At 36.6% G+C, this 20,954-nt stretch overlaps 1 protein-coding gene and 1 pseudogene across 1 annotated transcript in view; both read left to right on the top strand.

Annotated features, from left to right (window-relative positions):
* CORIN (corin, serine peptidase) overlaps nt 1-20,954 on the top strand; it is a 234,550-nt gene that overhangs the window by 79,329 nt on the left and 134,267 nt on the right. Inside the window, exon 5 of the mRNA XM_032397831.1 lies at nt 13,851-14,032. Within this exon, the coding sequence (XP_032253722.1) occupies nt 13,851-14,032 (182 nt within the window). The remainder of the gene's footprint in view (nt 1-13,850; nt 14,033-20,954) is intronic.
* Nucleotides 5,186-5,984, top strand: LOC116630298 (annotated as a pseudogene).

The raw sequence follows: 20,954 nt of genomic DNA, 5'->3' as shown, positions 1-20,954 counted from the left end.
TTCACTTATTACTTTTAATAGTTTTTTGGTGGACTCTAGGATTTTCTATATATAGTATGTCATCTGCAAATAGCAGCAATTTAACTTTTTCCTTACTAATATGGATGCCTCTTATTTCTTTTTCTTTTCTGATTGCTGTGGCTAGGATTTCCAGGATTATGTTTAATAAAAGGGTGAGAGTGGACATCCTTGTCTTGTTCCTGATTTTATAGGAAAAACTTTCAGTTTTTTATCATTGAGTATGACGTTGGCTGTGGGTTTTTTATATATGGCCTTTATTATGTTGAGGTATGTTTCCTCTAAACCCACTTTGTTGATAGTTGAATTTTGGGTGTTGAATTTTGTCAAATGCTTTGCCACATCTATTGAGATGATCATATGGTTTTTATTATTTGTTTTGCTGATGTAGTGTATAATGTTAATTGATTTGCAAATCAACTGAACTATCTTTGCATCCCTGGAATAAATTTCAGTTGATCGTGGTGAATGATCCTTTCAATGTATTGTTGAATGTAGTTTTCTAATATTTCAGTTGAGGATTTTTATATCTATGTTCATCAGCAATATTGGCCTGTAGTTGGCTTTTTTTTTTTTATGGTGTCTTTGGTTTTTGTTTCTAAAATTTTGATAATAAATCAAGATTGGAATTCTGCTATGTTGCTAACTTCCATTCACTTTATGTTCATCTTTTAAGCTTTTGATTTTGCTAAAATCTTCGTAGATAAATAAAAGTTTAGGCCCATTTTTGTTTCAGTCCCTAGGGAGGAAGAAAAAATGTTAAAAGAAACACGTGATATTAAAAATTGCCTTTTGGAAGGCACAATTTGTTCATTTCTCATAAATGCCCTAGGTTTCCTTTTAGAAGCAGCAGAGTTCCCTGGAAAAAATGAGCCCATACTCCAGTTCTCATTACTTAAAGTTACAATAAAAGTTCCCTGTCATTTCAAATATACAGATCCTTTGGTCTTCCTATTCTGACTCCTTCATATTGCTAAAGATGGCCATATTACTAAAATGGCCTCTAGGTGAATAATCAAGATGGGTACAAAAATTATTACTGGAATGATTAAAAAATATTTGCTATGCTAGAATTCTAAAACATCTCCCCCATCATCCAATTTATACTCACAGTTTCTACTACAGCACAGCATTGTATTGCCACACCATTTCTGAATTAAATTTTACTGACAATGTAATAAGAGAGTAAAATTTATGTGTTTCTAATGTAATTTTGGAGGGCTTACTGTGTTCTTAAATGTGTTATTTTATTTTATTTTATTTTATTTAAATTTTTTTATTGTTATGTTAATCCCCATACATGACATCATTAGTTTTAGATATAGTGTTCCATGATTCATTGTTTGTGCATAACACCCAGTGCTCCATGCAGAACGTGCCCTCCTCAATACCCATCACCAGGCTAACCCATCCTCCCACCCCCCTCCCCTCTAGAACCCTCAGTTTGTTTTTCAGAGTCCATCGTCTCTCATGGTTCTTCTCCCCCTCCGATTTCCCCCCCTTCATCCTTCCCCTCCTGCTACATTCTTCTTCTTTTTTTCTTTCTTAACATATATTGCATTATTTAAATGTGTTATTTTATAAGACAGCATGGGCCAATCTCCTGCGTAAATGCGACCCTGAAATCATCTTAAAAGCTAATTGGAAAATATAGCTTGCTTTAAAACAATTTTTTGAAGTATTCATTTATTATATCAAGTCAGAATAGGCTTATTTTATTATTTTTCTAAGTGGAGACTAATTATATACTGCTAACTTATTTTACTAAAGATTTTATCTACGTCCCAAGAACTCTATTGTGTCACATTTGGGAATGAATGGAAACATTACAGAATTAACATTTTTTTCATAATTATAATTTTAAAAATTTATATAGATCAGTAGTCAAATAAAGATGAGCTTTGTTGGTATATTCTGAAAGCCATTTGCCACTTACTTCCCTGAGTTTATCAACAAACTGGAAAGCAGCAGGCTTTTTTAGCCAAACCAGTGCTGACTACATGGCTGTTGAAATGGTCAATTGTATGACTCTTTCCTTTTCAACATCAGTTAATCTAGTGTAGTCTGCTAGACTAATCTAACAGTTAATCTTGTCTGCCTTTTGGCATTATACATAAATATTAAATGATAAGTAAGTTTCCATTTTATGAGCCAAAATGGCTCCAAATGTGGGTAAGATATAGTCAGATAACTCATATTACTTTTATTTCACAAAGACATAAAGCTGGAGAATCAGGTCATGACAGCTCAGCTCTTTCTGACAATGCCCTGTCACATCACTGACAGGGTCTCAAGCACACACATTTTATCAAGCTCAGTGGAGTCATTTGCTTACTTTTCTCCTCAATAATTCATTGGTATTACACGGATGTGACTAGAATTTAGATTTAATATTTCTGATTCAATTCATTTGAAGATCCATATGTAAGGCATCATTTCATGATGTACAAAAAATCAAAACAGCTGCAAAAATAATTTAACAATTGCAAGTTTCTTTTGTGATTTGTTAATCCTCTATCCCATGGGCCCTGGTAGTATGCCAAGTATTAATGAGAATCAGGATTGTGTTGGTTACAAGTTGTGTGGACTTTTATATTCCCTTTCAGGAGTGGTTGTGTGGTTTTACATTATTCACACTCATCTTAATTCAAGCTGTGTTTATCTGTTGGTATTTCCTTGTTTTTCTATTTTAAGGGTGACCCCCTACTATTGGCATATAAACAAGGCACTTAATCTGTAGAGTTTTCATCCATAACAATTTTACTGACATTTTCCTCTTACATGAGAATTATTTCAAGATTGAACAGTACTTGTAAAATTTGCTGACCTAATGGAGAGGAAATCACATGAGCAGGGCCAGCATGAGCTCTTGTATAATCCATATAAGTTGAGAGTTAGGTAGTGATGGTTCTGATCCCAGCTTTGCTGACAGCTTTATTCCAAGCAGGCCACTGAATTAGCCCCTGCATGTGATTCCTTTATTTTGTCAACAAATATTTGCTGACTGCACATACTAGGTATGAAGCCGCAAACAAAATGAAATCCTTGACCTCATGGAACTTTTATTATATTGAAGGGAAATAAGCAAATAAATAGGTAACAAATAAAAAATTAAAATAAATAAATAAATAGTAGTATATCAGACAGTGATAAATGCAATGGAAAAAATTTCAGCAAGGAATTGGAGAGCATTGGGAAAGTGGGAGTGTGGTGGCAAGAGGGGCAATTTTAAGCAGAGTGTTGTTCAGCGAAACTTCACTGAGATCTGTGAGGACATGAGAATCCAGGAGATGAGGGAAACCTGGACATCTGTTGGTGTTTCCATTTTATTTATGCTTTTAGCAAGCATTTATTGGCACCTGCAATGTGCCAGGTGCATAGTTTGATGCTGGGGATGTAGGGATGAATAAAATAAAGTTCTGCCTTCAAAGAACTCAGCATAATAGGGGACCAGACATGAAAACAATTAAATTGTTGTACAGTGTGATCAGTTTACCAAGTGTGGGGGTAGCAGAGAGACAGAGGAAGAACTCTTTCCATCTGGCATTATTAGGGAAGGCTACTACCAGGGAGGAAGTAACAGCTAAATTGGTTTTAGAGGATGGAAAGAAGTTTGCCATGTAGACAAGGTGGAATAGGAAGGCATTTCAGGTAGAGTAACATTCTAGATCTATCGTATATTAGGGGAACTACAACTAGTTAAATTTTACTAGGATATAAAATGGGGAGAGAACAAACATATTTTAGGGAATTTTAAGAAGTAAAATTAGCAGCACTTAGTGATTAATTGCATATGAATTTTGGGGTTGAGGACAAGGCAAAGGTTTTTGGGCTTGGGACTTGGGTAGATAGTATTACCACCAAGAAGATCATGTATATCAAAGGAGGAGTGGGGGCTGTGGTGGTGAGGGGGTTGAGTTAATATTGACATAATATTTTTATCTGGTTCAAGAAGTGCATGACAGTACTATTCCTTTCAGAGGAGTTAAAAACATTTTTTCTTCTGTAAGAGATGACCTGATTTATACTTTCATCGAGTGGTTTGCTAGTCAACTGGCTCCCTGAAAAAACCAAACTGCTGATTTTTGCATGGGTTGCCTGCATTCCCCTGTGAGAGGCTGTGGCTCCTACCAGCCTTCTCCCTATGGCTTTCTCTAAGTTCCAATAACTGCTCCTTTCCTTGTTCCTCAAGACTGGGTGCTAACAGAACCTGTCCCAGCATAGTACACTACCCCTTGTTGGTTTTCCTAAACCCTGCCAGCACCTTTGTTAAGTGGTCCTTTCCTTCAAAGCTCTGCAGTGATCCTACTTCAGTGGGTCGTTTCTTTCCTGCTGGAACCATGGCTATTACACATAAAAAATAAGACAGACATAGGCCTTGCTTTTAAAGAGCTTCAGACCAATATGACCCCCACCTACCCTGACATTTCCTCTTATTTCTCTTCTGATGTGGGACAAGAACATACAAACATTCTCTTGTACACTTTTCCATCTCCATGTTCAGTGAACCTGGAAACCAAGGAAACCTCTTTCCTACCTCTGTCCTACCCCATCTAAACCATAGCTCTTATGGTCTCTTGAGGCCAACAGAATGTGCTTACATAGGAAGTTGACACTGTTGGTCCATCAAAGAGAGAACAAACCATCTGTTATTTTTGTGTTTTCCAGCAGCGGTGATGAAGTCATGCTCTTGTGTCATTTGTGGATTTATTCCTGTGTTACCTGTGGCTCATGTTTATGCAAAGAGGCCAGCTAGGTGACACACTTTGGAGCACTGGCCTGGAGTCATAGTATCTGCCTATGAGATCTCTTCTTTAGGTTTCAGTTTCCTCACAATGTAAAAGGAGGAAATAAGTGTCAATTACCTTGCAAGTCTTAACATTCTTTTCATGATGAAGGTCTGCAGCTTTGGGAGCTGCCTGTGACTATGACTTTGTAAGCCTTGTCCACGGAGCAGCTCAGCTTAACAAAGAAAATTTAGGAGTATGTTTTTAAAAAATGATTGTATGAGTTTTGTCAATGAATACATCTAACTCAGTAGCATGTTTCTGACCAAGTGATATATCAAAGAAAAGTATATTAGTTACCTACTGCTGCTTAACAAATTACCACAAATTTAACAGCTTACAACAATGCACATCTAGCTCTTTTTGTGCTTAGCAGAGCCATGTCTAATGGTCCCAAGAAGCATCTGAAGCATGTAGCAGTTCCAAAGCATAGGATGCTAGATAAGCTGACTGGGTGTGTTTGCCCCTCATCCATCTACTGGTTCCCATAAGCTAAAAGAATGTCTCCCTCTCATTTTTTTCCTAAGGAACCAGACTTAACTATGACCTAATAGGAGATGAAGTAAAGAAGATCTGTATACAGCATTTTATTAAGATTGGTGGCAAAGTTCAAACTGATATAACTTACCCTGCTGGTTTTATAGATGTCATCAGCATTGACAGGACTGGGGAGAACTTCCATCCGATCTGTGACACTAAGGGTCACTTTGCTATTCATTGGATTACACCTGAGGAGGCCAAGTATAAATTGTGTAAAGTGAGAAACATCTTTGGGGGTTGGGGGAGAGGAATTCCTCATCTGGTGACCCGTGATACTTGCATCACCCAGTATCCTGATCCCTCATCAAAGTGAATGACACCATTCAGACTGATTTGGAGACTGGAAAGATTACTGATTTCATCAAGTTTGACACTATGGTGATCAGAGGTGCTAACCTGGGGAAAATTGGTGTGATCACCAACAGAGAAAGACACCCTAGTTCTTTTGATGTAGTTCATGTGAAAGATGCCGATAGCAACAACTTTGCCACCCAGCTCTCTGACATTTTTGTTGTTGGCAAAGGCAACAAACCATGGATTTCTCTTCCCTGTGGAAAGAGTATCTGCCTCACCATTGCTGAAGAGAGAGACAAGAGACGGTTGGCCAAACAGAGCAGTAGGGAAAGGGTCTCTAGGTGACGTGATTGGAAGTCTTTTTACTTAATTAAAGATAATACAGCAGGATTAAAATAAAAAATAAAAAAAGTAACAACAATACCTACCTATTATCCCATAGTTTCTGTGGATCCTCAATCTAAGAATGACTTATGTGGGTCCTCTGCTTTAGGGTTCGTCATATGGGTACAATCAAGGTATCAGCCAGGGTTGGGGTCTTATCTGAATCATGTTGGAAGAATTTTAGTTCCTCAAGAGTTGTTGGACCGAGGGTCTGTTTCTAGCTGGCTGTTGGCCAGAGGCCACTCTTAAGCCCTTGCCATGTGGGCCCCACAATATGACAACTTGCTTCATCAAATCCAATAAGGGAGAGAGTCTGCTAGCAATAGAGAAGTCATAATCTTATGTACCCTAATGATGGATGAGACATCTCATTGCCTTGTATTGGTTGCAAGCAAGTCTCTAGGCTGACTGACACTCAAGGGGAGGGAGGGGCTTATACAGGGCATGAATATCAGGAGGTGGGGATCATTGGGACCATCTTAGGGTCTGCCTGCCACAGAGATTCTTTTTCTCTTTTTTTAGTGGTAAAAGAGTTTTAAATCCTAAGCTCTTCTAATGTATTTAAAGTTTAGTTTATGTGCCAAAAATAAAAAGTGACAACTAAATGCAACATGAGAGCCTGAGTGGAGATCGTAGGAATATTTGAATAGAGTTCTTAAAGGTATTGTACCAATATTAATTTTCTGATTCTGATAATTATACTGCAGTTACATAAGATGTTTGCCTTGGGGGAGCTTGGATGAAGGATATATGGAAACTTTCTGTAATGTTTTTATAAATTGTCTGTAAGTCAAAAAGTAGGTCAAAGTAAAAAATTAGAAAAAGTGATTTGTAACATTTAAAAATCCATAACTATATAAGCCTACTTTGTGGCCATAGCTTGTTCAGTAATTTTAACATTATGTCTTTATCAGACCTTTTTTTGCAGATAGCATTTATAAATTTGGGGAGTAATGGGAAGATATTGGTCAAAGGGCACAGTAAAGGAAAAAAACTAATTTTTTTTGTAAATAAAGCAAACAATTTTAGTAGATAAATTCACTAAAAATTATATAGGTATATACAGTGGAATATTATTCAGCCATCAAAAAGAATGAAATCTTGCCATTTGCAATGATGTGCATGGAACTAGAGGGTATTATGCTAAGCGAAATAAGTCAGTCAGAGAAAGACAAATACTGTATGATTTCTTTCACTTATATGTGGAATTTAAGAAACAAAACAGATGATCATAGGGGAAGGGAAGGAAAAATAAAATAAGATAAAAACAGAGAGGGAGGCAAACCATAAGAGACTCTTAACTCTAAGAAACAAACTGTTAAGTTCTAATGCTAGAAGGGAGGTGGGTGGGAGGAGTGGGTAACAGAGTGATGGGCATTAAGGAGGGCACTTAATGGAATGAGCACTGGATGTTATAAGCAACTGATGAATCACTAAATTCTACCCCTGAAACTAGTAATACACTATATGTTAACTAAACTGAATTTAAATAAAAAATTTAAAAAAATTATATGGGTAAAATCTGCCACTTTTTTTGGTTAATTATTTTAGAATGTTCTTCCTAGTGACAATACCATAAAAGCTTCACTACCACTATATAACAGAATTATTTATATATTTGTTTATATGTATTTGTTTCAACAAATAATTACAGAGATGATGTAACATAACAGTTCTCTTTTTGAACTTTAGTTGAAATGTGTTAGGGACTTGTAACACCAAAAGCACTTCACACGTCAATTTAAAATAATCACCAGTTCTAAAATAGTATTCTGATAGCCAAATCCAACTCTTTCCCTGTACAGAGCACTGTTTTCAGATGTCAGTCAGCTTGCTGCTTGGATATAGACACTCATGTTCCAAAATAGTGTGGTCTGTCTCACCACACTGTTCCATGTGATGAAAAGCCAAATACTTCAACCCCTCATAGGCAGTTGGATTTCCTGCAAAGCAAGAACAAATGGTTCCTCGTTTTACTCACTGTTTGAAAGGGCTCCTTGTTATAAATACTCTATCACTATTTCACATGTCCTGGTCCGGCAATTTGAAGCTTATGGGTCTCGGTTGGTTACACCTCTTAAGAGAGCTATTTGGAAACACTCTAGACATTTTTCTTAGGTCCTATTTTTAGAATGGAAGGCCTAATGGTATTTTAATGTCTCTATATATTCCCAGAACAAATCTCAAGAAAAAGTGTCTGTTACCTTTTGAAATTTAGCAAAGCTGGTAGGATTATCACTGCTCCTCTGAGAAGTATTATGTTAAAGAATTAATTTTGATTTACAGAATGTTAGTGGCAAAAGGACCATGGAAAATCAGCTCGTTCAAACCCCTCACTTTTCAAACGAGGAAAGTGTGAGTCTTGGTGTGAGTGAACTGTTGGCCCAATATCAGACAGTGAGGAGTATGGAAGTTTTAGAATGGTAGACTTACGTTTTCCTGCAGAAGATGACCGTGGTAAGAATCAGTAACAGTCAGTTTCTGAGATAAGACTCAGCTTTAGAACATGAAAATGGTCTGCTGGGCCCTTGTGTGAAACTTTATTGCTCTTATAGAAGATTCTGGGAAAAGATGTGGAGTCATCCAAAAATAGGGGTTCAGAAGTGAGGAAAGGTCCAGAAACCTCTTGGGAGAATTGGGCCCTGTGTGTAGACAGACAGCTTCTCAAAGATCTTTCCCTGCACTCCCCCGCCGACTATGTTGGATGAATGTTTCCCCCTGTAGATGGCACCTGGCATTCCATCAATTAGAGATTCCTTTGCTCCAGCAAACAATCTTCTAATGATGCAAAAAACGTTTGGGAGGGTTAAGTGTCCATCTGTTATTATGAATTACTCTGTGTTATTTTCATCTTTCTTCTTCTTTGGCAGCCTAATTGGGATCTGATCATTTGGGGAATGTAGTTTTGATTGTAGGAAGGGAAGAAAATGTTGATGAGCCAGAAACACTCTGGTGGAGATGGCCATCTAAGTGGGGTGGCCAGGATGGTGTCAGAAACTGGGACCCAGGTCAGGGACTAGAAGGCAAGGGAAGAATGCTGAAGACAAACCCAGATTGCTTGTAGTTTTACTCTGGGCTGTCTCACACGTGGGAAAAAAAGAGAATGACTTTATCCTTCCCTGGTGTTCCTTAGCTCCTTTGGCAAATACTGATTCATTGCAGGTTAACTAGGAGTTTGTGGAATGAAGGGAGAACCCAACCCTGTGTATATTGTTGGTCCACTCAGAAAGTGCGTGCAAGCATGCCTGGTTTAATTGCTCTTTGCCTTATTGTGCTTCACAGGTGTTGCATTTTTTAATAAATCTTCGGCAACCCTGTGTCGAGCAAGTCTAGGTATCATGTTGCCAACAGCCTTTGCTCACTTCATATCTCTGTGTCACATTTTGGTAATTCTTGCAGTATTTCAAACCTTTTCATTAGTATTATATTTGTTGTGATGATCTGTCATCAGTGATTTTTGATGTACTGTTGTAACTGTTTTGGAGTGCCATGAACCACACTCACGTAAGAGGGTGAACTTAATTGGTAAGTGCTGTGTGTTCCCCTGGCCTTCCCCTGTCAGTCTCCCTCCCTTCAGTCCCCTCTATTCCCTGAGACACAACAGTGTAAACATTAGGCCGATTAATAACCCTATAATGGACTCTAAGTATTCGAGTGAAAGGAAGAGTTACGTGTTTATATTTTAAATCAAAAACTAGAAATGATTAAGCTTAGTAAGGAAGGAGTGTCAAAAGCCAAGATAGGCCAAAACTAGGCCTCTTGTGCCACACCCCCGAATTGTGACTGCAAAGGAAAAGTTCTAAGGAAATTAAAAGTGCTACTCCAGTGAACACATGCATGATAAGAAAGCAGAACAGCCTTGTTGATATGGAGACAGTTTGAGTGGCCTGGATAGAAGATCAAACCAGCCACAACATCGCCTTAAGCCAAAGCCTAATCCTAAAGCTTAAAGCAGGGCCCTAGCTCTCTTCAATTCTGTGAAGACAGAGAAGTGAAAAAGCTACCGAAGAAAAGTTTGAAGCTATCAGAGGTTGGTTCATGGGGTTTAAGAAAAGAAGCCTTCTCTAGAACATAAAGTGCAAGGTGATCAGCCAGTGCTGATGGAGAAGCTGCAGTGAGTTACCCAGAAGATCCAGCTAAATAATTAATCAAGGTGGCCACACTGGACAACAGATTTTCAGTGTAGATGAAACAGCCTCGTCTTGGAAGAAGATGCCATCGGGGGCTTTCAGAGCTAGAGAGAAGTCAATGCCTGGCTTCAGAGCTTCAGAGGACAAGCTGACTCTCCTGTTATGGGCTAATGCAGTTGTTGACTTTCAGTTGAAGCCATAGTTTATATACCTTTCCAGAATCTCTAGGGCCCTTAAGAATTATGCCAAATCTATTCTGCTTGTGCTCTATAAATAGAACAACAAAGCCTCGATAATAGCACATCTATTTACAACCATGATATACTGAATATTTTAAGCCAGATCTACTGCTCAGAAAAAAAAAAAAAAAGATTCAAAATATCACTGCCCATCGACAATGCACCTGGTTACCTAAGAGCTCTCTCTCTGTTGGAGACATAAAATGAGATTAATGTTTTCATGCCTCATAACAAAATATCCATTCTGTAGCCCATGGATCAAGGAGCCATTTTGACTTTCAAGTCTTATTACCAAAGAGATACATTTCATAAGACTATAGCTGCCACAGATAGTGATTCTTCTGACCGATCTGGGCAAAGTAAATTGAAAACCTTCTGGAAAGGGTTCATCATTTGAGATGCCATTAAGAACATTCATGATTCATGGAGAAAGATCCAAATACCAACATGAACAGGAGTTTGGAAGAAGTGGATTCCGACCCTCATGGAGGACTTTGAGGGGTTCCAGACTTCAGTGGAGGAAGTAAGTGCAGGTGTGGTGGAAATAACAAGAGAACTAGAATGAGAAGTGGAGCCTGAAGACTTGACTGAATTGCTACAATCTCATGATTCATCTTGAACAGATGAGGGGTTGCTTCTCATGGATCAGCAAAGAAAGTGGATTCTTGAGGTGGGATCTACTCCTGGTGAAGATGCTGTGAAAATTATTGAAATGATAGTGAAGGATTTAGAATATAACATAAACTTAGCTTATCAGGCAGTGGCAAGATTTGAGAGGATTGACTTGAATTTTGAAAGTTCCTCTGTGGGGAAGATGCTACCAAACAGCATCACTGTTACAGAGAAATTGCTCATGAAAGGAAGAGTCCAAGGATGTAGCAAACTTCACTGTTGTCTTATTTTAAGCAATTGCCACAGTCACCCCTACCTTCAGCAGCCCCCACCCTGACCAGTCAGCAGCCACGAACATCTAGGCAACACCCTGCACCAGCAAAAAGATTATGACTCACTGAAAGCTCAGATGATGATTAGCATTTTTAGCAGTAAAGTATTTTTTAATTAAGGTATGTACACAGTGCATTGTTTTTTTAGACATGTATTGCATACTTAATAGACCGTAGCATAGTGTTAATGTAACTTTTATATGCAATGGGAAACCAAAAAATTCATTTGATTTGTTTTATTGTGATATTCACAATATTCTATTGTGGCGGTCTGGAACCAAACCTGCAATATCTCTGATATTAAGTATCAAGTTTTGAACTAACCTTGAGTTGTGCTTTTGGAGCACACATTCCTGAAGTATGGATTCACATGAATAGAGTGTTTAACCAAGTGGGTCCTGGGATCAATCTGGCTGGGTTTGAATCTCGGCTCTGACATTCACTACCTCAGAGATCTTGGACAAGTCTCTTAGTTTTCCTGTGCTTCATTTTTTTTTTTTTTTATTTGTATATTTGGGATGATAGTAGTAGTACTTATCACTTAGGGCTTTAATGAGAAATGAGTGAGTTAATGCATGTAAAGCACTTAGAACAGAGCCTAGCAAAGTGTTGCAAAGCAGTTGCATAAGAATTCTATGATCTGATTCGTCAACCATGTCCTTCAGTTTTATTTGAGAAAATATAGTCTCTAACTTCTCTAGGATAAGATTTTTGTTTTTTGAGAGAGAGAGAGAGAGAATGAGAGATCATGTGATGCGGTGGAGAAGGAGAGGGACAGAGAGAGAGAGACAATCCTAAGCAGGCTCCTCATCCAGAGCCGAGCCCCTGGTTGGGCTCAATCTCACGACCCTGAGATCATGACCTGAGCGAAACCAAGAGTGGGTCGCTTAACTAACTGAGCCACCAGGTGCCCCTCTGAAATAGAATGTTATTTAAGTGACACTTTCTTAGTCCTATAAATATCTATGTATTTCCCGATGGTGGTCAGCTGTCTTCTTTACACCAAGAAATCGTCTGGACCAATTCATAATTTTATAGCCCAAACCTAATCTTTCAAATGCAAAACCTCTCTTTCCACATCTTCATTAACAAAATTTAGTAGGTAGATAATTATGTGGAGATCAGGATTCTACAAGGTACTGAGTTTTGAGACAAGTTCCTGAGAGGAAATAAATTACATTCATTTACATCTGAATGTAATTGTTGAGTACCCCTTTTCCATATTTGTATATAGAACAAGATCCTTCTCTCAAGATCTATTACAGACTCTTATCAGTTCTATTTTAACTCAGTAGCTGATGTATCCCATTATGTTTCTGCAATTCAGATAAGTATGAATGGGGAATTTTAATGTGCTTGTTTAATCAAGGGATTTTTAAGGCCGAATTATTCGGTCCTTATGTGAAAATAGACAATATGGAAGAGTAGATAGAACATAAAACAAAAGTTCAAACTCCTGGATTCTCTTCCTGCTTCTGCCATTAAGAAGATGTGTGATCTCAAGTCCATCCCAGAATCTTCCTGGGCCTGTCTCAGATGGAGGATTTGAACCAGGTATTGCTTAAGGTTTATGACAGATCTCATATTGTATGATTGTGCAACATCCCAGTGACCCTACCAAGTGAAGTGTGTGCTTTGCCTTGACTGACGTGTATAGTTTCTTTCCCAGTTTCCTTAAAACCATTTGAAATGGCTTTGCCAGATCCCCAGCCAGGGTGAGAGAGGCATTCTGTGGCTGCAAAGTAGGAAATGCCCACTGGGTCTGCAAGAGAACAAGTCCCTGCCTTGTAACATTTCTACATTTACAACTGGAATTGTAACATTCTTGTCCAGAAGGGTTTGATTGCATGGCAGATGAATAAAGGCAAGCTCTGGGGGCATCATTAGTCTTACCATTAACAGCAGTTGTTTGCATTTTTCTATTTTGCAGAAGATAAAGGAGAAATCTGAGAAGATAAATAACTGTTTAAAAAGTGAAGATAAATAGTTTATTACTGTAGATACACAACTGAGTTGCCACTTGTCTATTTTTTTCTGGGGAGGCAGTGGAGGTCCAGGAGGAGCTTTCTGTCTACCTCTCAGAGATACTTTTAATTTCTCAAAGGGAAGCTAAAGAAACGAGATTAACTTATTTTGTGACCTACTTCTGCTTTTCCAATTTGGGGGCCTTCCTTTCTATGTTAATTTACTCCATTTGATATTAACTAGAGCTCTTTCTTTGGTTGACAGGTTTACTTCAGCACAGGAAATCTAAAAAACAAAAATCATTGGGATAAATACTTTTACAAGAGATAGTAGGCTGATATGCTATGGAACTAGCTTATTCCCTCTAGAATCATGGGAATAGGGTGGCTGCAATCCTTGTTTTAGGACTTAATGTAGAAATTTAAGTTGTTGACTGCAGTAAATATAAATTAAGATAATATCACGGCACTCGTGGCCAACTTTAATTTCATTGTTATTTCAAGAAGGAGTCAGTAAAAACATTAAATTTCACTTTTTCTTTTCTTCCAGCCGTGGACTCCTGCCCTGTAGGTCCTTCTGTGAGGCTGCCCAAGAGGGTTGCGAATCAGTCCTGGGGATGGTGAATGCCTCCTGGCCTGACTTCCTCACCTGCTCCCAGTTTAGAAACCAAACCGAAAGCAGCAATGTCAGCAGGATTTGCTTCTCACCACAACAGGGAAAAGGCAAGGAATGTAAGTGTCTGTGTTTCATTTCATTTAAAAAACTTTTTACTGAAATATACCGTTCATACAAGGATGTATACAAATAATGTATACTTCAATACATTTTATGAAAGTGACCAGACCCATATAACCAGCACCCAGATCAAGAAATAGATCACACAAAACTTGTACATGATGAATGTTCGTAGTGGCATTATTTATGGTAACCAAAAAGTGGAAACAACCCACATGTTCTTCATCTAATGTATGGATTTTTAAAAAATAGTATATTCATGCAGTGGAATATTAATTGACAGTAAAAATGCATGGACTCCTTGTGCATGATACAGTATGGATGAACCTTGAAAATGTTTTGTTAAGTGAAAGAAGCAAATCACAAAAGGTCCAGCATCCCCAAAAATCTTTCAAGCCCCCTTCCAGTCCACTTACCCTCCCAAAAGAAACCTCTCTTCTTTTTTTTTTTTTTTTTAAGGTTTTATTTATTTATTAGAGAGAGAGAGCACAGCAGGGGGAGTGGGAGAGGGAGAGGGAGAAGCAGACTCCCAGCTGAGCAGGGAGCCCGACGCGAGGCTCGATCCCAAGACCCTGGGATCATGACCTGAGCCGAAGGCAGCAGCCTAACCAACTGAGCCACCTAGGTGCCCCAAGAAACCTCTCTTCTAAGAGAAGCCACCTAAGGTGATTTCTGTCATCTTAGATAGGCTTGCCTACTTCTGAGCTTCATGTCAGTGGAATCAGGAAGGATGGACTCCTTTTGTATCTAGCTTCATTTGCTCAACATTATGTTTGAGAGATTCCTTATGTTTTCCTCTTATGGTTCATTCATTCTCACTGTTGTATAGTATCCTAATATATTACACCCCAATATATTTTTCTATTCAATTGTGGCTGGACATTTGAGTTGTTTCTAGCTATTATGAATAGTGATGTTTTGACTATTCTTGTGTATGTCTTTGATTAAACATAGTCCATATATTTATTCAGCAAAAAGTTTTTTAAAGTGGTTGTACCAATTTATCCTCCTACCAGCAGGGTGTGAAAGCTGCAGTTGCTCCAAATTCTCCCCAACACTTGTTATTGTCAGTCTTCATCATTTTACCAATCCTGATGATAGTATTGTGGCCTTTTGTGGTTTTAAGTTGCATTTCCCTGATGAGTTTGATTAATTTTTCAAAAAATTTTGGTGATGTGAATACCCCTTTTCATGAAGCATCTGTGCAAGTGTTTTACCATTCTTTGTTTGGGTAGTTTGCCTTTTTGTTCCTGATTTATAGTTCTTTATGTATTCTAGATATGTCAACTCTTGGGTTTATGTATGGTGAAGATCTCCCACTCTGTGGCTTGCCTTTCTTTCTTTTTTTTTTTTTTTAAAGATTTTATTTATTTATTTGACAGAGAGAGACACAGCGAGAGAGGGAACACAAGCAGGGGGAGTGGGAGAGGGAGAAGCAGGCTTCCCGCGGAGCAGGGAGCCCGATGCGGGGCTCGATCCCAGGACCCTGGGATCATGACCTGAGCCGAAGGCAGACGCTTAACGACTGAGCCACCCAGGCGCCCTTGCCTTTCTTATTAGTGTCAAATTATGGAATAGAAGGTCTTAGTTTTAATGGGTCCATATTATCAGTCTTTTATTTTGTGGTTCATTTTTGGTGTCTTGTTTAAGACATCTTTGCCTACACCAAAACATTGAAGTTTTTTCCCTGTGTTTTCTTCTCGGATCTTTTATTGTTTTAGCATTTACATTTACACCTACCATATCCTAGAATTAATTTTTGTGTATGGTGAGAGCTATGGATTAACTTTTTTTCTGTGCATATATTTAATTGACCCACTGCCCTTTATTTATTTAGAATACAATCTTTCCCCTCTGCACTATAATGTCACCTTTGTTATCGGTCAAGTGATTGATGATATAAACATCTGTTTCTAGACCCTCTATTTGGCATAGAATTAAGCCAATACCACTCTGTCTGGATTCCTATAGTTTTATAAGTCTTTATATTTAATAGTGTAAGTCCCTCACCTTTTTACTTCTTAAAGATTGCCAGTTCTTGGTCCTTTACATTTTATGTAAATTTTCAAATCACTGTGCAGTTTCCACAAATGCTTTTTGTTTTGATTTGGGATTGCATTAAATCAATAGTTCAAATTAGGGAGAATTGCTTTATAACATTGAGTCTTCCAACCCATCAAAATGATACACTATGGTAATCTTTACTTAAGTATTTTAATGAGTTATTCTTTAATTTCTCTCAATAATGTTTGGTAATTTCAACCAGAAAGATCTTGTTCATCTTCCTTTAGATTTATTCATGTGTATCTGATATTTTTTATGTCATTTGTAAATGGAATCTTTAAAAAATTTTTGTTTGTGTACAAATAAATCACATATTGATTTTTATACCTCTCTGTAGATCCATTTGGATTTTCTAAGTGAACATTATGTCATCTACAAATGACAGTTTATTTTCTCTTTTCCAATCATTATGCTTTCTGTTTCTTCTTTGTCATAGAGAAAGGTTTCAATATTTCACTTTTAATTATAATGTTTGCAGAAAGACTTTTACTGATGCTCTGTGTCAGATTAAGGAAGTCCTTTCTATTTCTGGTTTGCTAAGGTTTTTTTTTTTTTAATCATGAATGGATTTTGAATTTTATCAAATGCATTTTCTACATCACTTGAGATGATATGATTTTCTCCACATTATGTTAAAAATATAAGCTTTAGTGATATGTAATTCATATACCATAATATTCACTCTTTTAAAATGTATAATTAACTGGTTTTTGTATACTTATAGAGTTGTACAACCATCCATAGCCATCTAATTCCAAAACATTTTTGTCACCCTAAAAAGAAACCCCATGCCCATTAGCAGTAATGCCATTTTCTCCTCCCCCAGCCACTGGAACCACTAATCTACATTCAGATTCTATGGATTTGCCTATTTTGGACATTTCATATAAATGGAATCATAAAATGGGACCTTTTGTGATTTGCTTCTTTCATTTAGCATAATGTTTTCAAGGTTTACCCATGTTGTAGTATGTATCAGTACTTCATACATTTTTATTGTCAATTACTGTTCCTTTGTATGAATATACTATTTTTTAAAATCCATACATTAGTTGAGGAACATTTGGGTGTTTCTACTTTTTGTTTACTATGATGCCACAATGAATATTCATGTGAAAGTCTTATGTGAACATATGTTTTCAATTCCCTTGTGTATATAGCTTGGAGTAGAATTGTTGTGACCAGTAATAACTCTGTTTAACACTTTGAGGAAATGCCAGTCTCATCAGCAATGTACAAGTGTTCCAATTTCTCCACAGCCTCACCAACACTTGTTATCCTTTTTGATTATAACCATCCTAGTGGGTAGGAAGTAGTATCTCAGTGTGATTTTGTTTTGCAATTTAATAATGACTAATTATGTAGATAATTCAACATTTCATGAGCTTGTTAGTCATTTGTATGTCTTTTTAGAAGTAGCTATTCAAATAGTTGGCCCATTTTAAAATTAGGTAATTTGTCTTTTAATTGTTGAATTGTAAGAGTTCTTCATCCATTCTGGATACAAGCCCATTATCAGGTATATTATTTGCAAATATTTTCTTATGTTCTGTGGGGTGTCTTTTCAAGTAATTTTCAAATGACTTTTCTTGATTGTGTCCTTTAAAGCACAAAAGTTTTTTTAACTTTGAGGAAGTTCAGTGTATCTATCTTTTCTTTTGTCACTTCTGCTTTTAGTGTCATCTCTAAAAAAATCATAGCCTAATCCGAGGTCACTAATATTTACTCCTGTTTTCTTCTAAGAGTTTTAAGATTTTAGCCCTCATATGTAGGTCATCAATTCATTTTAAATTAATTTTCATATATGGTATCAGGTAGGGGTCTAACCTCATCCAGTTATCTCAGAACCAACTGTTGAAGAGACTATTCTTTCCCTGTTGAATGGACTCAGTACCTTGTCAAAAATCAATTGGCCATAGATGTATGGGTTTATGTCTGAACTCTCAATTCTATTCCATTGATTTATATGTCTATTTTTATGTAAGTACCTACTGTATTGATTATTATAGCTTTGCAGTAAGATGATTACTAGAAGCAAAGAAGGACATTTTAAAATGATAAAAGAGTCAATCTATCAAGAAGCCATAATCTAATATCAGAGCCCAGAAATATATTAAGCAAAAATGATAGAATTAAGGGAAAAATAGTGGATAGAATAACTAAGTAGATCATCTATAAGGAGGAAGAATTGAAAAACAACTGTAAACCAACTTGATTTAGACAGCTATAGAATACTCTACCCAACAATAGCAGAATATATGTAAACATAGACACATCTCAAATTTTTAATTTTTTAACTGTAAACCTATTTGTGTCTCTAACTATGAGTTGAACATATAGTTGAATAGCATTTTTTATGCACTAGACAAATCCTTGTCTTTTGATTGTAGTGTTTAATTCATTTACATTTAATGTAACTACTGATAAGAGAGGACCTACATCTTTTATTTTGCTATTTGTTTTCTCTATGTCTTTTAAAGAAATTCCTCTATCTTCCATTACCTTTTCTATTATATATTTTTTAAAATATACCATTTTAATTTCTTATTGCTTCTTATTATATTTTTTGAGTTGTTTTTATTGGTTGCTGTGGGACTTACAGCTAGCATCAAGTTATAACAATCTGGTTCAAATTAATACCAACTTAATTTCAATAATTTACAAAGTTTGCTTCTATATGGCTTTGTTCCCTATCCCCTTCTTTGTGCCATTATTGTCATACAAATTATATCTTTATACATTATAAACCCATCAACATAGTTTTAAAATTACTGATTTATGAGGTTGTCTATTAAATAAGATAGAATAAGAAAGGATTGACAAATAAAATATATTCATTCTGTCTTTTATATTTACCTAGGAATTACCTCTACTGGTACTTTTTATTTCTTCATGTGGATTTGAGTTACTGTCTCTTGTCTTTTTGTTTCATTCTGAAAGACTCCTTTTAGTATTTCTCATGGGGAAGTTCTGATAGTGGCTTTTGTTTATCTGGAAATGTCCTACTATAGCCCTCATTTTGGAAGGGTAGTTTTGCTGCATATAGAATTCTTGGTTGATAGTCTTTTATTTTCAGCACTCTAAATATGTAATCTCACTTTCTTTTGGAGTCATGCTTTCTAATGAAAAATCAACTGTTAATCTTCTATAGAATCTATTTTGCCTGATCTATCTCTTGGCGTTCTCAAGATTCTTTCTATCTTTGGTTTTTGATAGTTTGATTATGACATATCTATGTATTGATCCTTTGAGTTTATTCAATTTGAGTTTGTTCTTCTTCTTGGATGTGTGGATCAACATTATTCATCAAATTTGAGATTTCTCAGCTATTATATATCCAGATACTCTTTCTGCCCCATTCTTTCTCCTTTCTCTCTCTCTCTCTTTTGGTGAACAGTACACTGTTTCTTTTTTTATCATTATATTTTATTTAAGATCAATTAATTAAGGTATAATGTATTATTAGTTTCAGAGGTAGAGTTTAGTGATTCATCAGTTGCATATAACACCCAATGCTCATTACAGCAAGTGCCTTCCTTAATGCCCATCACCCAGTTACCCCATCCCCCCACCCATCTCCCCTCCAGCAACCCTCAGTTTGTTTCTATAATTAAGAGTTTCTTATGGTTTGTATCCCTCTCTGATTTTGTCTTATTTTATTTTTCCCTCTCTCTCCTCTCTTTGTAGAACTCCCACAGTGTATATGTTGGTATATCTGATGTTTCTTTTAAGTATTTAAGGACCTGTTATTTTTGGAGATGCCTGGGTGGCTCAGTTGGTTGAGCATCTGACTCTTGATTTTGGCTCAGGTCATGATCTCATTCAGGGTCATGAGATCAAGCCTCATGTCAGGCTCTATGCTTAGCACAGAGTCTGCTCCCCCCCCACCTCCACCATTTAAATAAACAAAATCTTGAAAAAAAAATTTTAAAAAGCATCTGTTATTTTTCTTGATTTTTTTTCTTTGTGTTCCTTAGACTGAATAATGTCAACTTATTTATCTTCAAGTTTGCTGATTCTTTCTTCTACTTGCTTAAATATGCTGTTAAGCATCCCTGGTGAAATTTTCATTTTATTTGTTTTACTTTTCAACTGCTGAATTTCTATTTTGTTCTTTTTTTTTAAAGAAAATCTAATTTATATCTCTTTATTAATATTCTCTGTTTGTTGGGACATTGTTACTATACTTTAGTTCAAAATGGATTTTTAAAAATTTTTTGAATGTATTAAAATAGCTGATGTAAATTCTGTGTCTAGTAAATCCAATGTCTGAGCCTCATCAGGGACAGTTTCTATTGACTATTTTTTCCCCTTATATATAGGTTATACTTTCCTGTCTCTTTGCTTGTCATATTTTTGTTGTTGTTGTTGAAAATTTGATATTTTAAATAATATAATGTACAACTCTGCAAATCCAATTTTTCCTCTCCTCAGGATTTGTTGTTATTGCTATTTGGTGTTGCATTTATTGTTGATATTTGTTTGTTTAGTGATTTCCCTGAACTAAGTCTGTATTGTAAAGTTTGTGTTCTTTGTCATGTCTGACCACTGAAAGTTTTGCTCAGATAGCAGCTCAGTGGTCAGCTAGTGATTGGACAGATATTTCCTTAAATGCCTTGAACCAGTAAGTCTCCCACCCTTTTTAATGGGTTCAGTGTGTGTGTTGTGGTAGGACTTAAACACTCTGGCAATTTCCAGCTCTGCCTTAGCCTTCAATTCCTGCTTATGTAGAGCCTCAATGTCAGCTAGAGGTGAGAGATTCAGGGGGATACTTCCAGATGTCTTTATCCTAAGTGTCAGCATTCTTTTTCTTTCTTTCTTTCTTTCTTTCTTTCTTTCTTTCTTTCTTTCTTT

Source organism: Phoca vitulina, unplaced genomic scaffold (assembly GCF_004348235.1).
Source record: "Phoca vitulina isolate PV1807 unplaced genomic scaffold, GSC_HSeal_1.0 scaffold3, whole genome shotgun sequence".
Classification (NCBI taxonomy): domain Eukaryota; kingdom Metazoa; phylum Chordata; class Mammalia; order Carnivora; family Phocidae; genus Phoca; species Phoca vitulina.
The sequence above is the reverse complement of the archived record's forward strand: the minus strand, read 5'-3'. Positions and strand labels throughout refer to the sequence as shown.